The sequence below is a fragment of the Mastigoproctus giganteus genome, chromosome 2, assembly GCF_048544385.1.
Source record: "Mastigoproctus giganteus isolate SK-2022 chromosome 2, ASM4854438v1, whole genome shotgun sequence".
In the NCBI taxonomy this organism is placed as follows: Eukaryota; Metazoa; Arthropoda; class Arachnida; order Uropygi; family Thelyphonidae; genus Mastigoproctus; species Mastigoproctus giganteus.
Window position 1 is genome coordinate 151,049,771 of NC_143576.1, and position 24,630 is coordinate 151,074,400.

A 24,630-nucleotide genomic window follows, 5' to 3' on the forward strand; every position below is an offset into this window, starting at 1 on the left:
AGAATTAAGATTGTCATCCTAATTTACTCCATTTTTCATAAACACTTCAATCAGGTCCCCTTTCAGGTGCCTCATTTCCAGACTGCAATTTGCAGAACTGAAGTCTTTTATAGTAAGGATAGACTTTGTGTCCCTGACTAATCTTGACTTGCTCTTCTCTGCACCCCATTCCAACAGATCCACGTACAGCTACTCCCCAGCTAACGTAATCCTCGACTTAGGGAAATTTGACTTTTCCATATACAGCCGCTTCCTGGCTAACGTAATACTCGACTTATGGAAATTTGACTTTACGTAAGATTTTTCTGGCCGGTGCAAACTTAAAAAATATCATGGAAGCGTATTTTTCATCCTGTAGGAATAAATGGAGGTATCATGAAAATATCATAATATGAACCTAACAAAACATTTTTTTTTTTTTTTTTTTTGTTAATTCGTTCCAAGACCTCGGAAGTTGACATTTTCGCAATATAACTATGCTATTTATCTCTCTAAAAGGTCATTTTTATAATGGAAATGGCACTACACTTTAGGTCATCGTTATCATATGTTCTGTTATAAGAATCAAATTTGAATGCCTTTGTGTTATTTTCCTAAATTTCTGGAGGTCACTACCATAAAACAGTAAAAACAATTATCCGGTTCATTGGGCTTTTCTGTTAGTGCAATCCATTATAAATGAGTAATAAACTCAATCTTATTGAATTGCGATAATATTGATAACTGGAATTTGTGGGTTTTTACGTTATTATGGTGATGTGTTCCCCCTTCACTGAAATCTTCAATCATATAAAAAACATAAATAAATTTTCAGAATCTTCTCTTCATTCCAATTTACTTATTTAATGGAGAAGGGAAACGGACCAACAGAAAGTGCAAGTGCTAGCCCTGCTAGGAAATCATTAAGAAGCAGGAAAACGTTTGTCATCTATTGTATGGGAATTAAGTCTTGTGGCTTCAACAGTGAGCACTATTTCAAAGGTCAGTGTGCATATAAAAGAACACATGTTAAGGGATCAACGCATTTAAGATCAACAGTGATCACAAAACAGCATTCAGGTGCTATATCTAAGATGGAAAAGCTATTAATAATATGGATGGAAAATCAGATTCAGAAGCAAGTGCCCCTGAGTCCAGTGGCCATTCAAGCAAAAGCAAGAAGTATTTATGAAGATATTAAGGATAAGTAACAGCAAACCCCAAGCCAAGTTCGTGGCAAGCATCACACTGGTTTCCAAAATGTTAAAAGTATGCAATGAAGTTGCCAGTGCCGATTCTGCTGTTTGTTTGTTTGTTATTTGGTTTTTAGGACCATTAGCAACTAAGGCCATATTGTTCCGGGAATATGCGGTGGTCATTCCCTTGACCTTTCCGCATCCTCCACATTTGGTGGTGATGGGCTCAAACCCCAGTCTAATCAAGAAGCTTGTGCTATGTGCTGCTGCTCCTTCCCACCTGGCTACGGAGGCACCCGTCGATTCTGCAGCTGCAGAGAAATTGTGATGTGTTGCAAAAAAAAAAAAAAACCTAAATCTCCACAGCAGCGTGCTTATCAGCCGGAGAGTTAATTCTGGCAACAATGCTCGAAAGGTAAAACTTGCTGACATTATACCTGTCTCCTCTCTCTTTGAAATTTTTGTCATTTTGTACACTTGGGTAATTTTTCCTATGCATGAGATAAAAACTGAATAAATAATTCTATTTACATGTTTGCCGAACATGTAATTTCTTTTTTGCTTCAATCAAATTCAGTGCACATAGTTGCGAATGCTGCATAAGCATTTAGGGATGTAGAGTTCCGTGAAACACAACCCTTACGTAAGTCGGGGAGTGGCTGAATTTCCTAAAATGGGGCTTTCGGACCTGTATACAGTACTCAAGATGTCACCTAACCATTTCCTTATACAATGGAACAATTGTCAGCCAGTGTCTAAAATGGATTTAAACAGGCCAAAATTTCCTGGAATTAGGAAACTGAATGAAACTGAATTAAATAATAAATAAATAGATATAAAGGATATTACTGCATTAAAAATAATAATAACTACAAGTTATTTTTTAAAAATTTGATTTCTGACATTTTCACCCTGTTGGGCAATCAGATAAAAATAAGAAAAAAATTAATACTTAACTCATTTATGCCCGAGGTCTGAATTTTTTATGAATTACACTTATATGAGAAATAATTACAATTAAAACCTAATTAACCCCTGGCTTGTAGCCGTGAAGGGAGTTGTATACAGCAATGTGCTTTCTGTATATAATAAAGAATTCTTCTAATGACATGAGAAATGCAGTTTTATTCATTAAAACATGATGTACAATGAAAATGCAAGGTGTCCTATGTATATAGGATGCTAGGAAAATACTTCAAAAAAAAAAAATTTATTTTATTTAAGTGTTACTGAATATGGTAAGCCTTGAAGCATTTTACATGTAACCCTCTATTGTATTTCTCACATCTTGTTGTTTTCATGTGACAATGCACACATGTTTGATTTTCTTGGGGAACAATACAATGTGCATGCATATCAAATTGATATGTATATCAATTGATATCAAGTTCAATATCGCTCTAATAAAATCTAACTATAGTTCTACAATATCAGACATATGGTGCAAAGAAGCCTGAGGCTTATGCTGCACCAGCCAAAAAAAAAAAAAAAAAAAAAAAAAAAGAAGGTGCCTCTGTAGCCAGGTGGGAAGGAGCAGCAGTGCGTAGCACACGCTTCTTGATTAGACCGGGGTTTGAGCCCGTCACCACCAAATACGGAGGATGCGGAAAGGTCAGGGAATGACCACCGCATTTCCCGGAGCAATATGGCCTTAGTTGCTACTGCTCCTAAAAACCAAATAACAAACAATAACAAACCAAAAAAAAAAAAAAAGATGAATTATCCAGCTCAGGACCCTGGGTGTGCCAAATCCCATACTCACCAGATGTGAGCCCCTGGGGTTACATAAACCTAATAGCTCCATTGCACTTCTTTGCTTTTGCATGCTGGCAGGCATTCGATCAAATATGTAATACACCAAGAATACTGATTTTCCTCAAATACCAGTTGTGTATGTTGATATATTCTATTCCATTCGGTCTACTCCTCCCATGTGTTCGTTGTAAACTTTTAAGTACATGCTTTTTAGATACTGATGAATAATGTGAAGCCTGAATAATAGGTTTAACCCTCACTGCATTCGAACAAAGGCTCAACATTATTATCATTCCAGCTACACACCAATACTTCATTTGCATTTGTTATAAAGTCAAACAAGCCTCTATCCTTTTTTTTTTAATCTCTTTTAAATTTGCCATTAGCTTTATACTAGTAAAAAATTTGTCAAAACATACACTGAGTGATCACTGAATTATAACCACCTACCTAATACCTCGTAGGTCCTCCTTTTACCCTCAGTACAGCAGCAATCCAATGTGGCATTGATTAAACAAGATGTCGGAAGCATTCTGTAGGTATGGCCAACCAAGCTATGCATAACGTGGTCAGCAATGCATGTATGGAGGTGATTGGTGTATCCAGACGTCTGATATACCTTTCCATAGTGTCCCACAAATGCTCCATGGGATTGATATTGGAGGAAATTTGGAGGCCAATTGATATTCTGGAAGTCAGAACTGTGTTCCTCAAAACATTCCTGCACAAGTCCCCAATGGCTCGGCGCATTGTCATCTTGGAAGACACCATCGCCATTCGGGGTGTACACAGTCAGCAAGCAGTTGACGATAGCGGAGACCAGTGATACATTGTTCCACATGCACCATGGGTTCAAGTTCCTGCCAATGAAACATGCCCCACACCATACAACAGCCTCCATCGGCCTGCACTTTTGATACCATGCATGATGGATCAAGAGCCTCATGTTGTTGACGTCAAATCTGTACACGACAATCCACTGTGTGGAGTAAATAACGTGACTCATCTGACCAGCACACCTTCTTCCAGTCTTCTAACATCCAACTTGCATGCTCTTTGCACCAGGCGAGTCTTTTACACTGATGTACCTTGGTTAGGAGAGGATGCCATAGGAGTCATCTGCTGGTATAGCCGATACGTGCAAGCATGCAACGCATGGTCATGCCAGATATTTTGTTCTGGGTTGGCAAATGTTGTATTGGGTAGTCAACTCTTCAACAGTGCTGCGCCTGTTCACCTGTACGAGTCGTTGGACCCAGCACTCACTTCTAACATCAACCTTTCGCTGACCTTTGCAGTTTTGCTGTTGGGTCGTTGTTTGACCATTTTGACGCCAGTCCTGGTACACTTTAACTAAGGTGGCTCTCAAACACCCCAAATGATACTTTGAGAATTAACAAATAATGAAACAATTACCTATGTGAATAGGGTATGTATGAAAATCGAAAATTTGGCTTATTTGAAAAGTGCCAACAACAAACCTATATCCTATTCATATTATAAGTCACAAACAACACTGAGTATATTCTCTCCAAAGGCTCCTGGAACATGTGGGCATAGTAGTTTTCCATTTTCTATGAATATTTTTTTAGGCTGACTAGCTAAAAGATGCTGGGCATAAATAAGTTAAAAGCATTTAAGTAAAAAAAAAAGCATTGAAGTTTTAATTTTTACAATTTTTTAAAAATTCCCCAAGAATTCACACCACAGGAGAAACTTCACTGCTGTGAGCCCACATCTTTGATGTTGTTTGTTTGTTTGGTTTTTAGGAGCATTAGCAACTAAGGCCATATTGCTCCGGGATGTGCGGTGGTCATTCCCTGACCTTTCCGCATCCTCCGTATTTGGTGGTGACGGGCTCGAACCCCAGTCTAATCAAGAAGCGTGTGCTACACACTGCTGCTCCTTCCCACCTGGCTACGGAGGCGCCTCACACACATCTTTGATGAACTCATTGAATGAAAGAGTTAAATAAATTAGCAGTAGTCATTTTATTTCATAAAGTTATTTAACTTGCAGCATGTAAAAAATGCACTGAATGAAGTCTTTTACAATGACTGAAACGTTCTACATTTCACTGTATTAAGCAAAATGTAAGTGCTGCAATAATTAATTATTCCTCCAACTTATCAGTATTACTGATGTACAGATGGGAATACTAGACATATACAGTTATAATCTGAAGCTAAATACTGAAAAGACAGTGGGAGGGAAATTGTTAGTAAACGAAAAGTAAAGAAAGCACCTGGAGCTGTGGAATCTATCCAATTATATTAAAAGGAGCAGCAAAAGAGGTACTGTCCAAACACCTGTCCAGCTCAGCCTTAAAATTTATTTAGGCTATCAACTTCCACAACAAAAGATGGAAGTCTGTTCCACCAATCAACTACCTGCTGGCTAACGGCAAACTTCCGCACATCTATCCTACAACTGTCTTTCCTCAATTTGAATTTATGCCCTCTCAGGTGATTATTCTAAGAAAGAGGAAGAATCCCATCGGCATTGAGCATGCTCAAACCATTCAAGGCTTTATACACCTCTATCAGATCACCTCACCGGTGCTTAGTCTCCAGACACTAATTTTCAAAACTTAAGCCTTTCTTCGTAAGAGCAACCCTTTGTTCCATTCACTAATCTTGTTGCCCTTCTCTGTACTCATTCAAACAGCTCTACCTCCTTCTTAAAATGATGCCTCTAGACCTGTATACAGTACTCAAGGTGTGGCCTGATCATTGCCTTATAAAAGGGGATAATCATCTCCTTATCCTTGCTAGAAAAATTCCAGGTTATTGCTTCCCATATGTAGTACTTTACATTTTTCAGTGTTAAACTTCATTTGCCACCTCTCAGCCCATCTGCTCAACTTTTCTAGATCCTGTTGCAGTAGCGTACTGTCATTAGTGTCCTTAACATCCCTGCAAACCTTCGTATCGTCTGCAAACTTGGACATTAAGCTTGATATACCATCATCAATATCATTTATAAATACAGAAAACAACAATGGAACCCAACACTGAACCCTGAAGGACTCCACTAATAACGTTAGTCCACAAAGAGCAGTGTCCATTAATTACCACTCTGTCTTCTCCCAGTCAACCATCCCTTTGTTCATAGCAGCAATTTGCTTCCAATACCACACTGCTGTGTCTGAGCTATAACTGAAGTCTTGCCTAGATGATCCTGTAGTGCTCCTTTAACCAGTGCCTCCATTAATTTCCCTGAAACAGAAGTTAAACTAACAGGTCTATAATTACTTTTTGACGTGTATAAGGCCTTGTATGGGTTGAGCACGCTGAATTCTGATGGGATCCTTCCACTTGTTCAGATTACGAACCTAAGGGGGCATAAATTCAAATTAAGAAAAGACAGATGTAGAATAGATGTGCGGAAATTTGCCTTTAGCCAGCGGGTGGTTAATTGCTGGAACAAACTTCCATCTGTTGTTGTGGAAGTTGATAGGTTAAATAAATTTAAGGAGGAACTGGACAGGCATTTGGAGGGAATGGTGTGATTTTTTTTTTTTTTGGCTGATGCTGCATACATTTGCTTTCTTGCGTCACATGCCACTACTACTACTAGCTTCGCCCTTTGATCCTCCTTTATGAATTGGGGTCATATTTGCACATCTCCAGTCCATGAGTACCTACCCTGAGTCCAAGGAAGCTCTCATAATTATGGCTAAGGGTTTGCTTACTTTGTTTGCTGTCTCCTTTAATATAACTGGATAGACCCCATCCACTCCGGTTGCCTTTTTAATATTTATCCTCAACAATTTCTCCTCCACTTTCCTCTCAGTTATTACAAAATCATCTAGCTAACTGCCAGAGTTTAATTCACCTCTGGCATTCCCCTTCCTGAATAACTCCTCATGTGTGAATGTAGATGCAAAATACTTGTTTAGTTTGTTAGCCACCTGAGCAGGATCATCAACAGTTGAACCATCAATATCCAGTCGGCCAATCTGATTCATCCCTTTCCTTCTGGAGTTTACATCGGTAAAGAACTCTTTGCTGTTTTTCTTTCATTCATTTGCCAAAGATTTCTCATAATATGCCTTTGCCTGCCTTATCTCCTTTGTGACTTGGTTACAGACCAGCTTATATCTATCGTAGACTTCCACGTCACCCATTAATTTATATGTATCCCATGCATTTTTCTTCTCTGCCACATGTCTCATTAGTTCATCTGACATCCATTTTGGCCTAAACCTTGAACAACGTTTCTTAGTTGGTATGTAAAGCCTAGTAGCTTCCCAGATTAATTCTTTGAATGCCTCCCATTTTGAATTTCCTGTTTGTAACATCTTCAGTTGGTCCCACCGTATAGAATTTAAATAATACTATTTCAGACCACTGTAGTGGCTTTTATGAAAGCAAAAACACTTCCCTTTATCCCTGATGGTAGTTACTTCCGAGTAAATCCCACTTCAGCACACTGTGATCACTGCCTCCTAGTGGTTCCTTTATCTGCAGATTCTTAATAGAATAGAATAGAATCTTTAATTGCAGCAATGATAGACATACAGTTAGTCCCGTCACGGCATGGTGGTGCCAGGGGTTTACAAAACATATTTACAAAAGATACATGAGAAAAACATAAGTTACATCAGATTATTAACAAAGCACAGTTTTACATTTTCAGTTCGACGAGAATACCCTTCCTGTATTTTTTATTATTGACCACTTCTTGGAGGTCCCCGTCGATGGCTTGCAGTGAGGGCGGCATTTGCTTTGGCAGGAATCTGTCGGTTAGTACTAGCCTGTTACGGTTTGCTAGCAGCTGTGCTGAAGACCAGAGATAAGGGGGAGGAATGCGCCAAGAGCAGCGATCCCAGAAGTTTGGCTCTGTAATTTTACCGGTGGCCATCTTGATGGTGAACAGCAGCCTTCTTTCTCCGATGTAGGACCGGAGCCTGTATAGTTGAAGAGCTTCTGCTAACTGTGTTGATCCAAGAGCTGGGGGAAGGTGGAGTTTGCTGTTGGCCCATTTTAGAAGCCAGAATTCGGCAGAGAATAATGCATGAATAATCACTACTGATAATAAGATCAAGAGTATTTCTCCCTCTAGTTACCTTCCGAAAATGCTGCTGTTGAAAACAATCATCCAATAAATCCACAAAAGCCTTGCTAGTGTGTGAGTGACCAACCCACAAATTCCAGTCAATATCCCGGAAATTAAAATCTCCCATTATAAGACTCTGATTTACTGGCCCACTCTATTTCCTTGTACAAATTTTGGCGAAGGTAAAGAAAGCATGCACGAGAACGACGAGAAATGTCGGATAACTTATGCGGAAAATTAGTTTCCCAATAGGGCACTCTAGCGCTGCTTACTCTGTAAACAGACAGTAGGTGTTATCAGTCTGGAGCAAAGTCAAGAACGAAATATTGATTGACAGGTAGGGGTGGCAAATGATGTGCTGATTGGTGCGAAAACACAACACACAATAACATCGGTTTAGTATCACTTTAGTAGCTCTAATGGTAACTTTCTAATCGCACATGCCCTAACCTTTTTTCACCATTACAGTATTTCGTAATGGTGAAAAAAGGTCAGTTTACCTCGAATTGAATCCCATGAACCCCTCCCAAAGTGAAGGGGGCAACCTAACCTTTTTTCTTTAGAATCAGTCATATTTAGAAATACATTCATAAAAAAAATAAATTTTTTTATATGACTGTATTTTTATTTTCTTGTTCAATAATATGCCCTCATGGTGAAAAAAGGTCTGGTTACCTCCACTTGAATCCCATGGGAGCTTGACCCCCTCCCGAAATGGAGGGGTAACCTAACCTTTTTTCTTTAGAATCATGGGTGGACTAGCACATAAATTGTTTATTAACAATTTTATAATATTAATTAATTATTATTAATAAATATTAATTTTTTATTACTGTACTTTTATTTTTAGACACTCATGAGGATACACATGTATCATAACATCAATCAGCACCTTAAAAGATTCATCGCTACTATTACCTGTTTACTGTTCATTACAAAACTATTATGCACCGTTCTTTACTGGTAAATACACATTATAATGCCAACCAATGACTACATAGTAGCTTGTCGTCTGTCGCACCCACCACCAATCATTTCATCGTTTGCCACATCTACCTGTCAATCAATATATCCTTCTCGATTTCTGCTCCAGACCGATAACACCTACCGTCTGTTTACCGAGCGAGTAGCGCTAGAGTCCAGTGTCAGGAAACTAATTTTCCGCATAAGTTATCCGACATTTCTCGTTGTTCTCGTGCAGACTTTCTTTACCTTAGCCCAATTTTTTATTATACTCATCACAGTCATTAGGCCTATAACACACTCCTACTCTTAATTTTGATCTCCCAGTGCTTATGTCACACCAAACTGACTCGACACTGCACTGTCCAGCGATGTTGACTGGCTGCACTTCCTTGGATTTTATGTGTTTCTTAACTAATAGAACAACCCCTCCTCCCTGTCTATCCTTCCGGTAGACATTGTACTCCCCAAATTCCAGTTCTGCTCATCTCTGATATCCCAACAATATCTGCCTTCAATGTTTTGACCAACACCTCTAACACAGAGTGAAACTTGCTCTGTGATATGTCATATTTCATTTCATGACATATCACAAAGTAGACTAATGCATACACCTGACAATAAATTTATTAACTAGAGATGAATAATGAAATTCAAAGCAAGAATCTGTAAAACTGTTTTAATTAAATTTAATGGCAAAGACAGCCAAGTGGTCAAGCTGGAGACCTGCAGTGGCACATGCATTTGAAATGACATGTGGTTCATGCTCACATGTTAAGTATGGAAAATTTTGTTTAACTAACCTGAAATATTATGACCATGTCGCAGGAAATAACTTTGTTTTATAAGAACTTTAGCAAAGCATTTGACTGAGAAAGAGAAATATTGCTTTATATGTCGGAACATATTGGGGTCACAGGTAAGATTCTTATACAGATTGTGGGATGGTTAAATGGCAGGAAGGCTGTAATGAAATGGTTGTAATTATTGATACTCTTAAGAAAGGGTTATGAAGAAGTTGGATTCCTCGAGGATTGGACACTTGGGCCATTCCCATTATTCCAGCTACTGAGCTTGGTAACAAAGTACCTTAGGGGCCAGCCAGATTATCTATTGGGGCACCAAATGAGAAGGATATCAATAGAATTCAATTATGAGAGCATATAATTTAGGGGAGACTATTCACAGAGAAAGATGAAAGGGAAAAGTGAGTAATTATGCATCTCTAAGCCTGATTTCTTTTCCAGGTTACAGAATAGAACCAGTGCATCATCATGACAGAAATGCAGCTATATAGCCAGGGTGGCCAACCGATATGGCCGGGATTGTCCCGATTTAGAACTTCAAGTTCCGCTTCCCGATAATGCCATCATTTGTCCCGATAAAAAGGGAAAAAACTTATTTATTGATTTTACGTATTTTCAATTAATTGTTATTGGAATCTAACCAATGTGTTAAAAATTAATTCTAATAAGAGAAAAATTAGAAAGTCTAAAGGCATTTTGTTCGTCACTGAGTAATAAAGAAAAGAAAACATGGTGATAAAAAATTCTCAAGAAATTTTGAGAAAAAAATTTTCTCAATTTCCAGAGGCAAATAATTTGTCTAATTGTAAGCTCCATATTAAGCATTGCACATTCAAATGCTTCATCAGAAAGTTTTCAGCTTAATGAAAACTGCTTAGCAGAAAGAGAGAAACCGTCTTTCATTAGAAAATTTAGAAGCCGAACTTATTGTGAAAGAAAACTATATGTCCTGATCAGAATTTAAAAACTTTTTGAAAACTTCAGAAGGAGAAAATTTTAAAACTAGCGAAATAGACTATAAAATATTTAAGGGCAACGGCCTCATGCTATGAGGTAGAATGACTAACGTGTAGGTTAGTGCAAAAGCATCATTTTAACGTAGCCATCTACCAAAGTAGTTAAATTTGCTCTTAAATATTTTATAGTCTATATCACTGCACACCATCAGGCATCTCTCATATTGTGAAGTTATACTTCATAACTGGGTTGTCACCATTGCAATACCAGGGTACCTGCCCACCCACCGAAGAGAAGCCAACAAGCTTTGAAACGGTGCCATCTGGGTGGTGGTATCCGCTGAGAATAAATAACAGTAGTCTTCTCCACTGGTGAAGTGTTATTTATTCAAGGTAGTACAATACCATGGCAACTCATTGTGAAGGCATTCACAATATGAGATATAACCAAAACGATGCCAATTTAATTAATTAATTACTTTGGTAGATGGCTACGTTAAAATGATGATTTTGCACTAACCTACATGCTATAACTTTGGTAATTTACCATTCTATATATATATATATATGATCTGCTTCCTCAACTCTGATATAAAGCTTCTGCAGAATATTATTTACTTTCAACCGTACGTTCAAGTAACGGTTGAATGTAAATTACAAATGAATATGGGGTGCTGAGAAGCACAGTGGTGTAAGTCAGTAATTTTATATGAGATGTTCATATTTCCTGCCTTCTCTAGGTGTCCACTGTTTAGTTTCATAGCAAAGTAAGTCAAAGTTGCAGTTCTAACCAAGAGCAGTAAGCACTTATTTTGAATAGTTAAACAATATGAGCAAAAGGTTTAGAATCATAGTGAAGTAAGTCTGACTTACACCATTCTGTTCCTAAACAGCTTGTATGATGGAGGTTATGTTTCAAGTTTGTATTGTCGTAGCAAGGTGTTTTTTCATATTTCTTTTAAGTTGAAATCTCAATAAATGGAGGATTTTAAGTTGTCTTTTAAGTTGAAATGTCAAGAGGCTAATTAAGTAGAAAAAGCATGCCAGGAAACTTCTTTCAGCCCTAGAAACATAAAAGGAAAGAGTCAAAAAGAGCTATAGCCAGAAGACTTTGCAATTCAGGTGAGGCATATGTGAACTCAAAAGGAACACAAGTTGAGTGTAAGCAGTTTGAAAACTTAGATTGTGGTTGTAAAAAAGATGCATAAGGTCCTTAACAGAAGAGGAAAGGGGAAAGCAATTTGATAATTTTATATCCATGGCTGATTTTTCTCGACAGAATACATCATGAAACTATAATGCAAAGATGGTTTCAGAATGGCAGTTAGGGAGGAAAGCAATGTACAAATCTGTCTGACATTCAAAAAGAAAATACCACAGTACATGTTTGTAAAAAATTCTTTCCGACACTTTTGTTGTATCTAATGGAAGGGTGACAAGAGCTTTAGAAAAAGTAAGGGAAAAGTCTGCAGGAGAAGATTTAAGGGGTAAGCATGTAGCAACACAAAAGATAACTGACAAAAAAAAAAAAAAAAAACAGTTATTTATCCAGCATTTCAAAGTCATTACACTCGAAAAGATAATCCGAACAGGAAGTTCCTTAGCCCTGACTTAAACGTAAGAAAAATGTATGTGCTTTATTGTGAATGGTGTGAGCAAAGGGAGACAAACCTCTTAAAGAATATTACTATAGATGTCTTCAACACAGAATTTAATTTGCATTTTCACATTCCTCGAAAGGACACTTGCAAGGCCTGTGGCAAGTATAAACAGTCGATTGACATAGAAAAGGGCAGGTGATTTGGAGGGGCAACATGTTTTGCATTTGGCAAAAGCAGAGAAAGCAAGAAATCAAAACTAAAGGGCTGATGGGGGAAAAGGCCAGAGGAAATTCTAACATCTATGCAATCACGATAGATTTACAAAAAGCCCTGCCATTCCCAAAATTAACTGCTTCTGAGGCCTACTATAAGTACAATATGTACAGCTATAATTTAGGTTTGCATGACGTCCACAAATAACCTTGACTACGTGGACGTTTGGGATGAGATCATTGCATCCAGAGTTCACAAGATTGCTTCTTGCCTGACTAAGCATATTAAGTTGAACAAAAAAAAAAAAAAAACCCACGTGATGGTGTACAGTGACACAGGTACTGGCCAAAATCAGAACATCAAGGTATCCTTATCGTTAATGAAACTGATTCAAGAAACTTCAGTCGAAGTCATAGACCACAAATTCATAGTTTCTGGCCACTCTTACTTTCCAAACAACTCAGACTTTTAACTGATTGAGCAAGCTGGAAAAAAAAAAAGTTATCTATGTTCCAGATGGATGGTATGATACTGTGAAGTGTGCCAGAAGGCATAACAGATTTATGGTTGTAAAGATGCAACAAGATGACTTTTTGAAAACAAAAGCCCTTGAAAAATGCATAATAAAATGGAAGAAGAATGTTGAAGGCAAAAATGTAAACTGGTTGAAGATATATTGGCTCCATTATGAAAAAGGAAAACCCGTTCACGATTTTCTACAAGTGTACATTGGATGAAGACATCCCTTTCAGGGAACTGAATGTCAAACCCAATAAGGAGGGTTAACCGAAGAGCTTGAAAAGTACTGAACAAGAAAAGTTGTACAGTGATCTTACAATGCTGAACTTTCTAAAGAAAAGAGACATGCTATACCTTCTCAAATACATCTCTCCGGTTCACCATGCCTTCTTTAAAAGTAGTAGAAGCTCAAAAAAAGTTGATGATCTAGGTTTGTTATCTGACTACGAGGAAGAAGAAGCTGAAGCATAAACAGTAGTTTGTTTGTGGTGACAGTGTTTTATGATTATCGAATTAGTGATGATTATTTTTTAATTCTGCAACCATCTTTTACATAATTAAATTTATTATGTTCATCTTTAGCTTTTTTATGATCATTCTACAACAACTAAGACAATCTTAACTATTTTAACAAAAAAATCCCGATGTGTCTATTGCTCAGTTTTTTAAAGTTTTGTTAAAGTGTACTTTTTACAGGGAAAAAATATAATCTCTTCTGTATGAAATCATAGTTTTGATAACACAGTCATTGCCTTACAGTAATTTACCATTTCAAAATAGGTAAACTACTTAGAAACATAATGGTGTAAGTCAATTATATAAACACTGCTGACCAAAAAATTAAATATTAACAAAAAATGTCAAGCTCACATAAATTTCTCAAGTTTTTTTAACCTCTAGGTGTATCACAATTCATTGAATTAAATTTTTTCAGTTTTTTATGAATGCAAACACAAAACACCTTGTTCTCAAAAATCAGAATAGACTGACTTACACCACTATGAATCCCAACCTTATATTCAGTGAAGGTATACAAGTTATAATTATTTAACATTTGAACACACAAATAGAACTCTAAATCACTCTGAAATGGAATAATTTTTTACTTAGCATTTTAATAACATTCTACTGGATCTGATCATGCATTGAAAAATTTGCTATTTGGTAACTAATATTAATTAATGCTTTTTTTTTTTTTTTTTGTTCCTTTTCTTTTTCTCTGTCATGATATAGCCTGAGAAATTAGCTCAAAGTTTACTGCTGTTTGTTAAGGGTCTTGGATTTTGTAAGTATTTATTTTTATGAAGTTTTAATTTGTAATACTACTATTGTTCAGAAAAAAACATTCAATGAAAAAAAATTTACTCTTAAATTTTAAAAATAATTAACTTTAAACTGCTAGAGGGAGGGTTGAGAACCTGCAGCTATGGAGACAAATGTAACTCCAAGCACACAAAAACTGCAGCTTTTATTGCATTTTCTACATTGAGAAAAAATAAAATAAATTACTAATTCAAATCAAACAGGACTATGAAGCCTTGTAAGTCCTATTATTATAATAATCTTAAATTATAGGTGAAAACCTAATACCTTTTTAGTAGGACTGTTAATCTCTCAACACTCAATCGCGAATGATTATAATATGAACTTACCCCGGTGAATAGTCAAAAATAAATCGGGTTAAAATAGCTATTAATTAAAATAATCATGGCTTGAACTCTAATATCACGTCAAGGGAATCAGAAAGAATTACAGAAAGACGGCAGCCACCAACCTCCAAAAAACCAACCAACATCACAAGCCATCATGAGAATTGAAAAACAATTGTCGCAAAATTCTAAAAAACGACGAAACACATAAATTAAACTTTAAAAAACGGTTTTAAAGTTTAATTTGTGTGAATTAATTTATTTGTTTTGTCGTTTTTAGAATTTTTCAACAATTGTTTTTCAATTCTCATGATGGCTTGTGATGTTGGTTGGTTTTTTGGAGGGTGATGGCTGCCGTCTTTCCGATTCCCTTGGGTGATATGAGAGTTGAAGGCATGATTATTTTAATTAATAACTATTTTAGCCTGATTTATTTATGACTATGCACAGGGGGTAAGTTCATATTATAATCATTCGCGATTGGGTGTTGAGAGACTACTAAAAACGTGGGGTTTTCACCTATAATTTAAGATAAATAAAATAAAATATTTTCCTTCATTCACTTATTAGTTAAAAACAAGTAATGCAAGTTATACAAGTATATGACACTAATTATCTTCTGTTGTATTATTTGTAGTTTATTACCCCAGGGGTCACATCTGGTGAGTATGGGCTTGGTACACCCAGGGTCCTGAGCTGTATATTATCATTCTTCTATTTCTTGATGATTTCCTTTTACTTCTCTCTCTCTCTCTCTCTCTGTGTGTGTGTGTAACTCAAATTTTTTTTTTTTTTTTTTTGGCTGGTGCAGCAAAAGCCCCAGGCTTCCTTGTGCCATGTGGCTAATAATAATAATAATAATTTATTTTTGAATAATCCTGTATAACAGGATTATTCAAGGTGTTGCAACTCCCTCAGTTTGATTTTTTTTTTTTTTTTTTTCTTTTTTAAAAAAAAAAAAAGTTCCTGACTTCTGTACTAGAGGCACCACCATAAAATTTACATATTAAGCCCATTTATAATTAAATAAAGAAAAAAAACATTAAAAAAAATTTATAAGCATAACAAAAAATGTTCAATTACCATTGATTTTTAGCTTAAAACAAGTGGTTACAAATAGCTACTGCGAGGCAGTTGCAGAGAAACTGGACACTGTTGTTGTGCTTGGATTTTTCTGGTGCAAAGACTACTTAGGCCATATTGCGCCTATCATAGTAGTTAATACTAATTTTATTGGCTTCTATGGAAGCAGTTAGAAACAGTTATAAAAACTTATTCGTTTCAGAAAGAAGAAAAATTTTGTAAGGTTTGAATTTTCACCTATGATATGGCTAAGTGATAATTCCTGTAAGTTTGTGAGAGAAGTGAATGAAATTAGATGGGAATTGTTATACAAGGTGCATTCCAGGAGTATGTGTTTTATTGTGAGTGGCCTGTGGCAATGTGAACACTGTGGAGGGTCATTACCTGATAACAGGAATAGATTCAAATGAGTGTGGCCTATTCGGGCTTTCACCAGGACTACCTCTTGTCTATTTGTGCAGAAATTGGAGGCCCGTGATTGTGGTACAGTTTTAATTTCAAGGAGTTTGTTATGAATATGTGTTTGCCACTGAAGTGTCCATCGCTCCTTACACATATTTTGTAATCAGTGAACGGGACCAGAAAATTCATTGGGCTGTGCTGGATGGATGTTTGGCAGCATCATCTGCAATTTCGTTTCCTGGTATTCCAGTAAGGCCTGAGATCCAGCAGAAGACAACCTTTTGCCGATGATCTCTGAGACGAATCAACTCTGATCTGATGAGCTGTAGTAATGGATGAGTAGGTGGGGAAATCTTTTGCATTGCTAATAGGGCACTTTGCGAGTCTGTGTAGATTATGCTCTTTTCGATTGAGAGATGGAAAATGTTTTCCAGAGCAAGCTTTATGGCATATCATTCAGTGGTGTAACTACTGCATTCTGTCGGAGGCAATACAGAAATGATAGTGTCATGGAATACCACTGCTGCACCTGATCCACTCTTGGACTTTGATCCATCAGCATATATTTTAGCGAAGTCGGGATAACATTGTATATGTGCAGTGTGCAGCTGTTGGGGATGTTCATACCCATTAAAGAGTATTTTCCCCATTGATGGAAATAATTGTCACAAGATGGCATGATGACAGACCATGGAAGAACGTGATCTATAGGTTCTTGGTGGACTTGATTGAGTTGTATATACCAGTTTTCTGCTAGTTCCATTAACCTAATACCTGCAAGCCTGGTTGCTTGTTTTTTTTTTTTTTTTTTTGTTAGTTGTTGGTGCCATCGGCTTCTGTGGCCATAATGCACCTCCAAAGGTTTTTGCAGTACTCTGATCCAAGCCCTAGGTGGGATTCGAACCCGCAACCTTTGGGTTGCCAGGCAGGCACTTTACCCACCTGGCTAGCCCAGTTGGCCTGGTTGCTTGTGGTTTGTTTCTATAAAAGGTTGTGAGTTGCGGATCATTAAATATTGACCAATTAGGATGGGTCGACTGGCTTTGGATCTTGGTTGCTTAGTTCAGTAATAACATCTTTCTTCTGATGTTTAGAGGAGCTTCATAGACTTCTACATAGAGACTTTGCACTGGAGATGTTCTGAATGCACCTAGAGCTATTCTAAGAGCTGAATGTTAAATAAGGTTGGGGCAAGATAAAGCACTTTCCCTAGCAGAATCAAAGACAGGCATGCCATAATCCAGACAAGATCTGATTATGGATCTATATAAGTGAAGCAAGGTGTAACAATCTGCTCCCCAGGTTTTGTTGCTGATAAGACTCTGAGTATGTTCATTTTTTTTTAAAGCTGTCCGGAGATGTTAAATGTGTTTTTGATACTTTAACTGACTGTCAAAAATTAAGCCAAGCAGACAAATACTATTTGCTATTGGAATAGGATGGTTATCTAATTGGAGTTCAGGATCAGGATGCATTTAACATATGGCACAGAAGTGAATGGCAGTAGATTTCTGGCTGGATAGTCTGCAACCATTTTGTTTCATCCAAATCTAGATCTGATTTATTGATATCTGCAATTGTCTCTCAATATAGTTCATGTTTTGAGAGTGGCAGGAGATTTTTTGTTATTTGGTATGTTGAGGGTCTTGCAGCTCCTGGGATTTCTCCCATCTCCGCGGTGTTCTCTGTATCGAGTGACAGTACCCTGTCAAGCCAGAGATTTAAAGTGTGTGGATCGTGTATAGTGTAGTCTGTTGTGACCATTGTTCATCTGGCTTATTGGCCATTGGGCCCCTGATGAGATCCGACATTGCCCATACCGCGCCACATGGAGGCTAGCCAGGTGTTACCAGTAAGGAATCAGTACTCTGGCAGGTCCTGCCACCTACTTTCCTTTTGTCTTGGCGCATTATGGCCTTAGCTGCCAATGCGCCATTAAAAACCAACCAACCAACCTACTTTCCTCAGATTTCAATGGCTAGGATCTATAAAAAAAAAAAAAAAAAAAAAAAAAGACATTGCTTTAATCGCTGTTGGTGCTTTGTTTGGTCATAGAGATTTGCCTTAAGAGCAAGAATGGATTGTACGCTGGATGAGTTTTATTTTTGGCTGAAAAGGGTCGGGCAAGCAATTTTGGTGTAGTTACAATTTTGACATGTGGGGCTGTGCGCTGTGAAGGTAGACAGATTTGGGTGGGAGGAAGGAAGGCTGGAGAGTAGAAAAAGAAGAAAGGGACCAATAGAGAAGGTGGCCCCCAAATGTTCAGTGGGCATGCCCATGCCACACCAGAGGGTCCGTAGTGTATCCCAAATGTGTGATTACCCTTCCTTTGGCATGTTGGTGCAGTAGCCCATGGCCGACAATCTCCAAGTCCAGAGGGAGACATCCCACAAGGACCTGGAGAGCGTGGGTGCTCACCATGCAGCATGCTCTGGTTGTTGTGAGGAGAATTATTTGTTGGATGGTTTCCAATTTCCTTCTGTTAACAGCAGTGCTTGCCTTAGCGTACCAAGCTCCCGCTGCATAAGCCAGTGCTGGGATGAAGAATGCCTTGTAGAGGATGGCGAGCGCCCTCTTCTTCAGACCCCAGTCTCTGCGTGTAACTCTAGCGAATAGGCCGGAATATTTCCTGAATTTTACTCTGAGGTAACTAAGATGCGGTGTGAAGTTGAGGTGTCTGTCGAGGATAATGCCAAGATACTTGACTTCTGTTTGGAGTTTAGTGGTTGTTCCATTTTTCTTGATCTGGGGGGGCCTCCTGGGATCAAGGGAGCCCTTGAGGAGTATTGAATGTGTTTTTTCCGGTGAGATGTTCAGTAGGTTCCCATTTGCCCATCCTTGCAGAACAGAAATAGCCTGATTTGCATGGGTCTCCAGCTGTGTCCTGATATTAGCCTGCAGCATCAGTATAAGATCATCGGCGTATGCCTGCGTTATTATATTAGGGATTTCCATATTGAGGAATTCATCCAGCACACAAGTCCACAGAAGGGGCCCCAGAACTGATCCCTGGGAGCAGCCCCTGTGGACCTGCCTGGAGAGAGTAGCAAAGGGAGTAGTCACTGTAATCCTTCTGTCATCCAAGTATGATCTAAGGCAGCAGAACAGGTTGCCTGGAATTTGGGTGCACAGAAGTCTGGCCAGGATTCCGGGCACCAGAGAGAATCAAAAGCGCCAGCAAAGTCTATTGATATGAGGAGAAAATACTTCATGTCGCAGTTTTTTGCTGCCTCAATTATGTTTTCCAAAGCGTCTGCCGCTGAGCATCCTCTTCCGAAGCCGAACTGGTTCGGCGACATCATGTTCGCTTCCTGAAGGTGAGTCTCTAATCTATGGTATAGAAGCCACTCAAAAAGTTTGCTCAAGGTAGAAAGCAAAGCTATGGGTCTGTACGATGTTGGCTTATCCTGAGGTTTGGTTGGATTCTTAAGTATAAGTCTTATTCTTGCTGTTTTCCACTTATTAGGGTAATAGCCTTCTGAAAGACCGCGATTGAAGAGATTTAGAATGATGTCTGGTATCTTCTCTACTGCCTTTTTGAGCATCTCTGGTTCAATCCTGTCGTCACCAGGGGCTTTCCTGTTTTTAATGTTTGCTGCTGCTATGCTCAGCTCCATGATTGTAAAGGGGGCCTCAACTGCCGTGGTACAATAAGAGGAGTTTTCTTCATAGAGTTTTCTCTGTTCCTCAGTCTGGGGTTCAGTTTGAGGTAGGAAGATGTGGTCTAATATGTTGTCAATTGATGATTTCCAGGTTGTGGTATAACTTCCCGGTGCAGTTTTGGTGGCTGTAACCACTTCCCCTCTTGGGAGCTTGTTAATGACAACTGTATAAACAATTCCCCATGGGTCAGCATTGCCATTTGCACTGACCAGAGTTTCCCATGTTTCTTTTTTCTTCTGCTTAATCTTGGCTGTGTAGTTATTTCTTGCCTCGCGATACCTCTGCCTTAGCTCGTCCACCTCCACCTGTGGCCAGGTTCTGCGTGCTCGTTGGAATGCTTTTCGGGCTCTGTTTGCTCTGTGTCTGAGGTCAGTTAGTTCTGGTGACCACCAGGGAACAGCTCTGGGGGCCGGGTGTTTCTTTTTTATGGCTATGTCCGCTGCGTCCATGATTAATTTTGTCACCTGCTGCTGGTCATTTTAAGTTTTGGCCTTCAGTATGGATGTTTTCTGCTCCCATCATCAGCGTCCGTTGGAAGAGATCCCAGTCGCCTTTGGGAATGGCATACCTTGGCAAGAGAAATCTGACGATCTGTCTTGGAATTAGGGTTCGGTGCAGACTGAGAGTTATAACCCTGTGATCAGATGTGGTCCAATGGTCCTGTACCTCCCAGGGGGTGGGGTGTCCTGCTATTGTGCGGCTTGCAAGGGTAAGATCAATGTTTGCTTCCCACATTGTACTTGAAAACGTGGGAAGTTGATTTGGTAGGTTCAGGATAGTAAAGTTACTGCTTGCTATGCACTCCTCCAGTCGCTGTCCATTGTGTGTACCTCTCCTATCTGGCGTCTCACTATGCCAGGTCGGGGACCTGCAATTTGCATCCATTCCAATAATAATTTTGGTACTCGTAAGCTGGCGCTATAGGATTTGCAGATACGTTGTGATGGGGAGAATGTCCTCTCCCGGTCTGACATAGACCAATGAGACGTAAAATTCCCCGTGATGAGGCAATGTGGGCACATACTGCCCAGTTTGTGCAAAGGTCGGTTATTTTTGTAACCGTGAGGTCTGGGTTACAAACCACGACAGCCACCCAAGGAGTGTCTCCTTCCACTTGGACAATCTTGAACTTTAGGGGGTAACCTCTCACTCCTTTATTATGTGTATACGGCTCCTGGAGTATGAGCACGTCCAGGGTTTTTTCATTAGATTTCTTAACTAGCTAAGCAGCAACTGCCTTAGAGCGCTGTGCATTATGTTGTGCAATTTTTATCCCGAAGTGATTGTACTGTTTTGGATTACTCCCCATAATTTATCCGTAGCTGTTGTGTACTCCTTGCTTTATTGTATGTTGGGCAGGTGCTATCCCTTGTAGAGTGGTCATGTGGCAGCTTCAGGGCCTTGCAGTTGATGCAGACTGGGGCTTCAGCTTTGTTTGGACAATCTTTATATTTGTGGCCATCTTTGGCACAGTGGCCACATGTAGAGTGCGTTTGCCTGCAGGTGTGTGTCGTGTGGCCAAAACGACAACATCTGAAGCATTTGGGGACAGCCACATACTCCCTGTAGCGGTGACTGCCCCAATTTACATATACCCTTGTCTGTTGCTTTATGGATTTCCAGGCAACTGTGGACAGCTCCAAGACCCAGTTGACAGCACCCCCAGTCCTGGCGCTGAACCTCTGTGTGATGTGCTGCTCTGGCGTTCCGTCCTGTTGCAATTCATTGAGATTTTTCCTGTAGATTTCTTGGACTAACTCTTCAGTGGTGATATCATTATCTAGGTCATGTATCATTATGCAGGGCCCTTTTTCCCTAGGCGGTTCGGCAAGCAGCCCCAGCGAGAATATTTTGGAGTTTTTTAATATCCCGTGTCTTGTTCCATTTCAGTGTGAATGATCACGCCAACATTTCTCGTTTTCCTGATGGATCTTATTTTTGTGTGTTTAAAGTCATTCTTCAGATTGTCCATGACGGTCTGTTTAACTGCTTCACTGGACTTTTCAGGTGCTGCTGGTTTCAAAACTACCAGGTGGGGTCGGGTTAGCAGGGTTTTCTTCTGCCCCGTTTTGGGGCATCCTGTGTCCGTATTCACACTTGTGATATTTATGTTGTTCCTCAGCGCCTGTGAGTATGTGGGAACGTGCTGTGGCATTTGGTTTGTTCCACTGATTTGGAGGACCTCTAGCTTGGCTTGAGCAATCTCCTTTTCAAGTTGCATCTGGACTAATATCGTCTCCATCTTCATCCAGATGGAGACTATCTCTGCCCTAAGGACCGCTGAAACCCTGTTTGTTTGTTCCTTGAATAAGCTCTCTAGTGCCATTCGCAGGGCAAGGGACTGTTCCAGGGCTGTGCCCGGCGGTAGTGTCGGGTCTAACGAGGTTCCCTGCAATTTGTCCAGGGGTTTCTCCCCGATGTTGTCTGCCTGTATCACAGGTTGTTCAGCAGGATCCTTATTCTCGCTTTCAGAGCGAGTCACTCTTTCCATATTTCGTGTCACATATTTTTTGTGTTTTCCTTTGGCTGTAGTGGAGCCAGATTGTGCGAGGTCAATGTCCTCACTTTCTATAATTTCAAAGTTTCTGTTGTTTGCCATCTGTGGCTGCGATGCTCATGATTTTCCTGCTTTGTCGTCCATTTCCGTTGTCGGAATGATTTATGAAATCCATTTTCTTTGGTCTAAATGTAATGGTAGTCTTAATTTCTTTTAATTTCGCTAGAATAAGTGGAGCCGCACTATAGCTTTGTTGCCTGGAGGATTTTACTTTCTATTTTTCAGGAAGGCGAGTCGTTTCCTATTTTGCCACAGGTCAAGCTCTGGGCAGGGATTAACTCGGAGAGTGCCTGAACTTTTGACTGAGCGAGCACTTCCAGGAAAGCGTTGAGGGTGGGGAGATTACCCACAACTTAGTGTCCTCGGGCAATGAATGGCGTTGTTCGTGGCCCCGAGTACCAAGCAATATTAGTGACCACAGCGCCTTTTCATAGTGATTATCTGATACGCTTTACTGTATATACGTTTCTCCTGAGTTTCACAAGTCCGTTAACTCTTGAGCATTATAATTGAATAGATCTTTCAAATTATATAACCCAGAAAGGAAAGTACCTTTCTTTAACCCTCTTTTTATTTTTCGTTAATACTAACCTTCTCTTCGCTTGGGTCACTAGGTGGCACCGTTCTTGCCTCCACGTGGCAGGGCTGGTAACCTGGGAGAAAAAGATAATCTTCCGGGGCCAAAAAGAGCACGTCATGAGTAAATCAAACTCGGACTTATCTGGGCTGCCAGATGCACCCCAGACATCAAAAAAGAAAGATAGTTCTATTGCAGGAACTTCAAAACGGCAGAAAACTGACTCTGACATCTATCCTTCTCCAGCTTTCCTGATCATGCACTCAACTGGTGAAAATGCAATTGGCAAAATCTCGCCATTTAGAATACAAAAGTAATTAGAAAGCAGAGCTGGAGCTCCTAAGTCTGTAAAAAGACTTAGGTCAGGAGATATTCTGATCGAGACCTCTAATAGTAAACACTCAGAGCGGCTCTTGAATATTAATCTCTTTGCTGGAATACCAGTTACTGCGACACCCCATAGATCACTGAACACCTCTAAAGGGGTGATTTCTGACTGGGATTTAATAGATGTGTCCGAAGAGGAGATGCTTGAAGAACTTAAAGAAGAAGGCGTTATAAAGGTCAAGAGAATTTCCACCAGAAAAGAAGGAGTTCTGACTCCTACACGCAATCTCATTCTGACCTTTAATACACCACATCGCCCAGCATCCATTAAGGCTGGATATCTGGTCTGTAATGTCAGACCTTATATTCCAAACCCACTACGGTGTTTCCGATGTCAGAAGTACGGATATTCCCAGACAGCTTGCCAGGGAACTCCTGCTTGTGCAAAGTGCGGGTCAGTTGAACACAACTGCGAAGCCTGTACTGCTCCCCAACCGATATGCTCAAACTGCAAAAAAGATCATCCTGCTTACGCTAGAACATGCGATCGCTGGAAAACTGAGAAACTTATTCAGATTTATAAAACCAATCATAATGTGTCCTATCAAGAAGCAAAGCGAAACGTCTCACCACCAACCCTTGCAAATAGATCTACGTATGCTCAAATCACCAAAAAATTCCAATCAACCGCATCGCAAACTGAACTAACAGTACCCCCAAAAGAGTCTTTCTCGAACTACGTAAAAACACTGTACAATGCAACTCAAACTCAGGCAGTCAATACGCCAGTTTCTATACCAATCGAAAATCTCCACTCCCCGGACGAAGGGCACAAAGAAAAACAAATCTTTACTTCTGGTCACCAACAGAAAATGGATACTAAGGAAATACCCCCAGATGACCCGGTCCTACACATTTTTGTAGAAGAAGACATGGAAACAGAAAGGTCCTACTTTCGAAAGAAAGACAAAAACAAGAGTGAAAAACAGAGAACCTCAGCACCAAGAAAACGCTCGGAAAGTCTAACTAGAGATAAACAATGAACACAATAATTCAATGGAATTGTCATGGTTCCCGTGCCAATATTAATGACCTATACGACCTTACCTCTAAATACACACCAATATGTCTCTGCCTCCAAGAGACGTATTTCAAACCTCAAGACACACCAAAACTGTCTTATTACAATATCTTTAGAAAAGATAGAACCGATCAAAATACTGCACATGGTGGTGTAGCTGTTATAACAAACCCATATGTTCCTGTCAAACAGGTCTTACTGAACTCTCCCCTCGAGGCAATAGCGATCCGTGTAGCTGGTGA

The 24,630-nt window shown here is 39.3% G+C and overlaps 1 protein-coding gene across 1 annotated transcript in view; it reads left to right on the plus strand.

The window, feature by feature from the left end:
• The window catches only part of LOC150089661 (uncharacterized protein ZK1073.1-like), a 505,123-nt gene that overhangs the window by 465,778 nt on the left and 14,715 nt on the right, over positions 1-24,630 (plus strand). Inside the window, exon 12 of the mRNA XM_090389582.1 lies at positions 14,283-14,334. Coding sequence (XP_090245708.1) covers positions 14,283-14,334 — 52 coding nt within the window. The remainder of the gene's footprint in view (positions 1-14,282; positions 14,335-24,630) is intronic.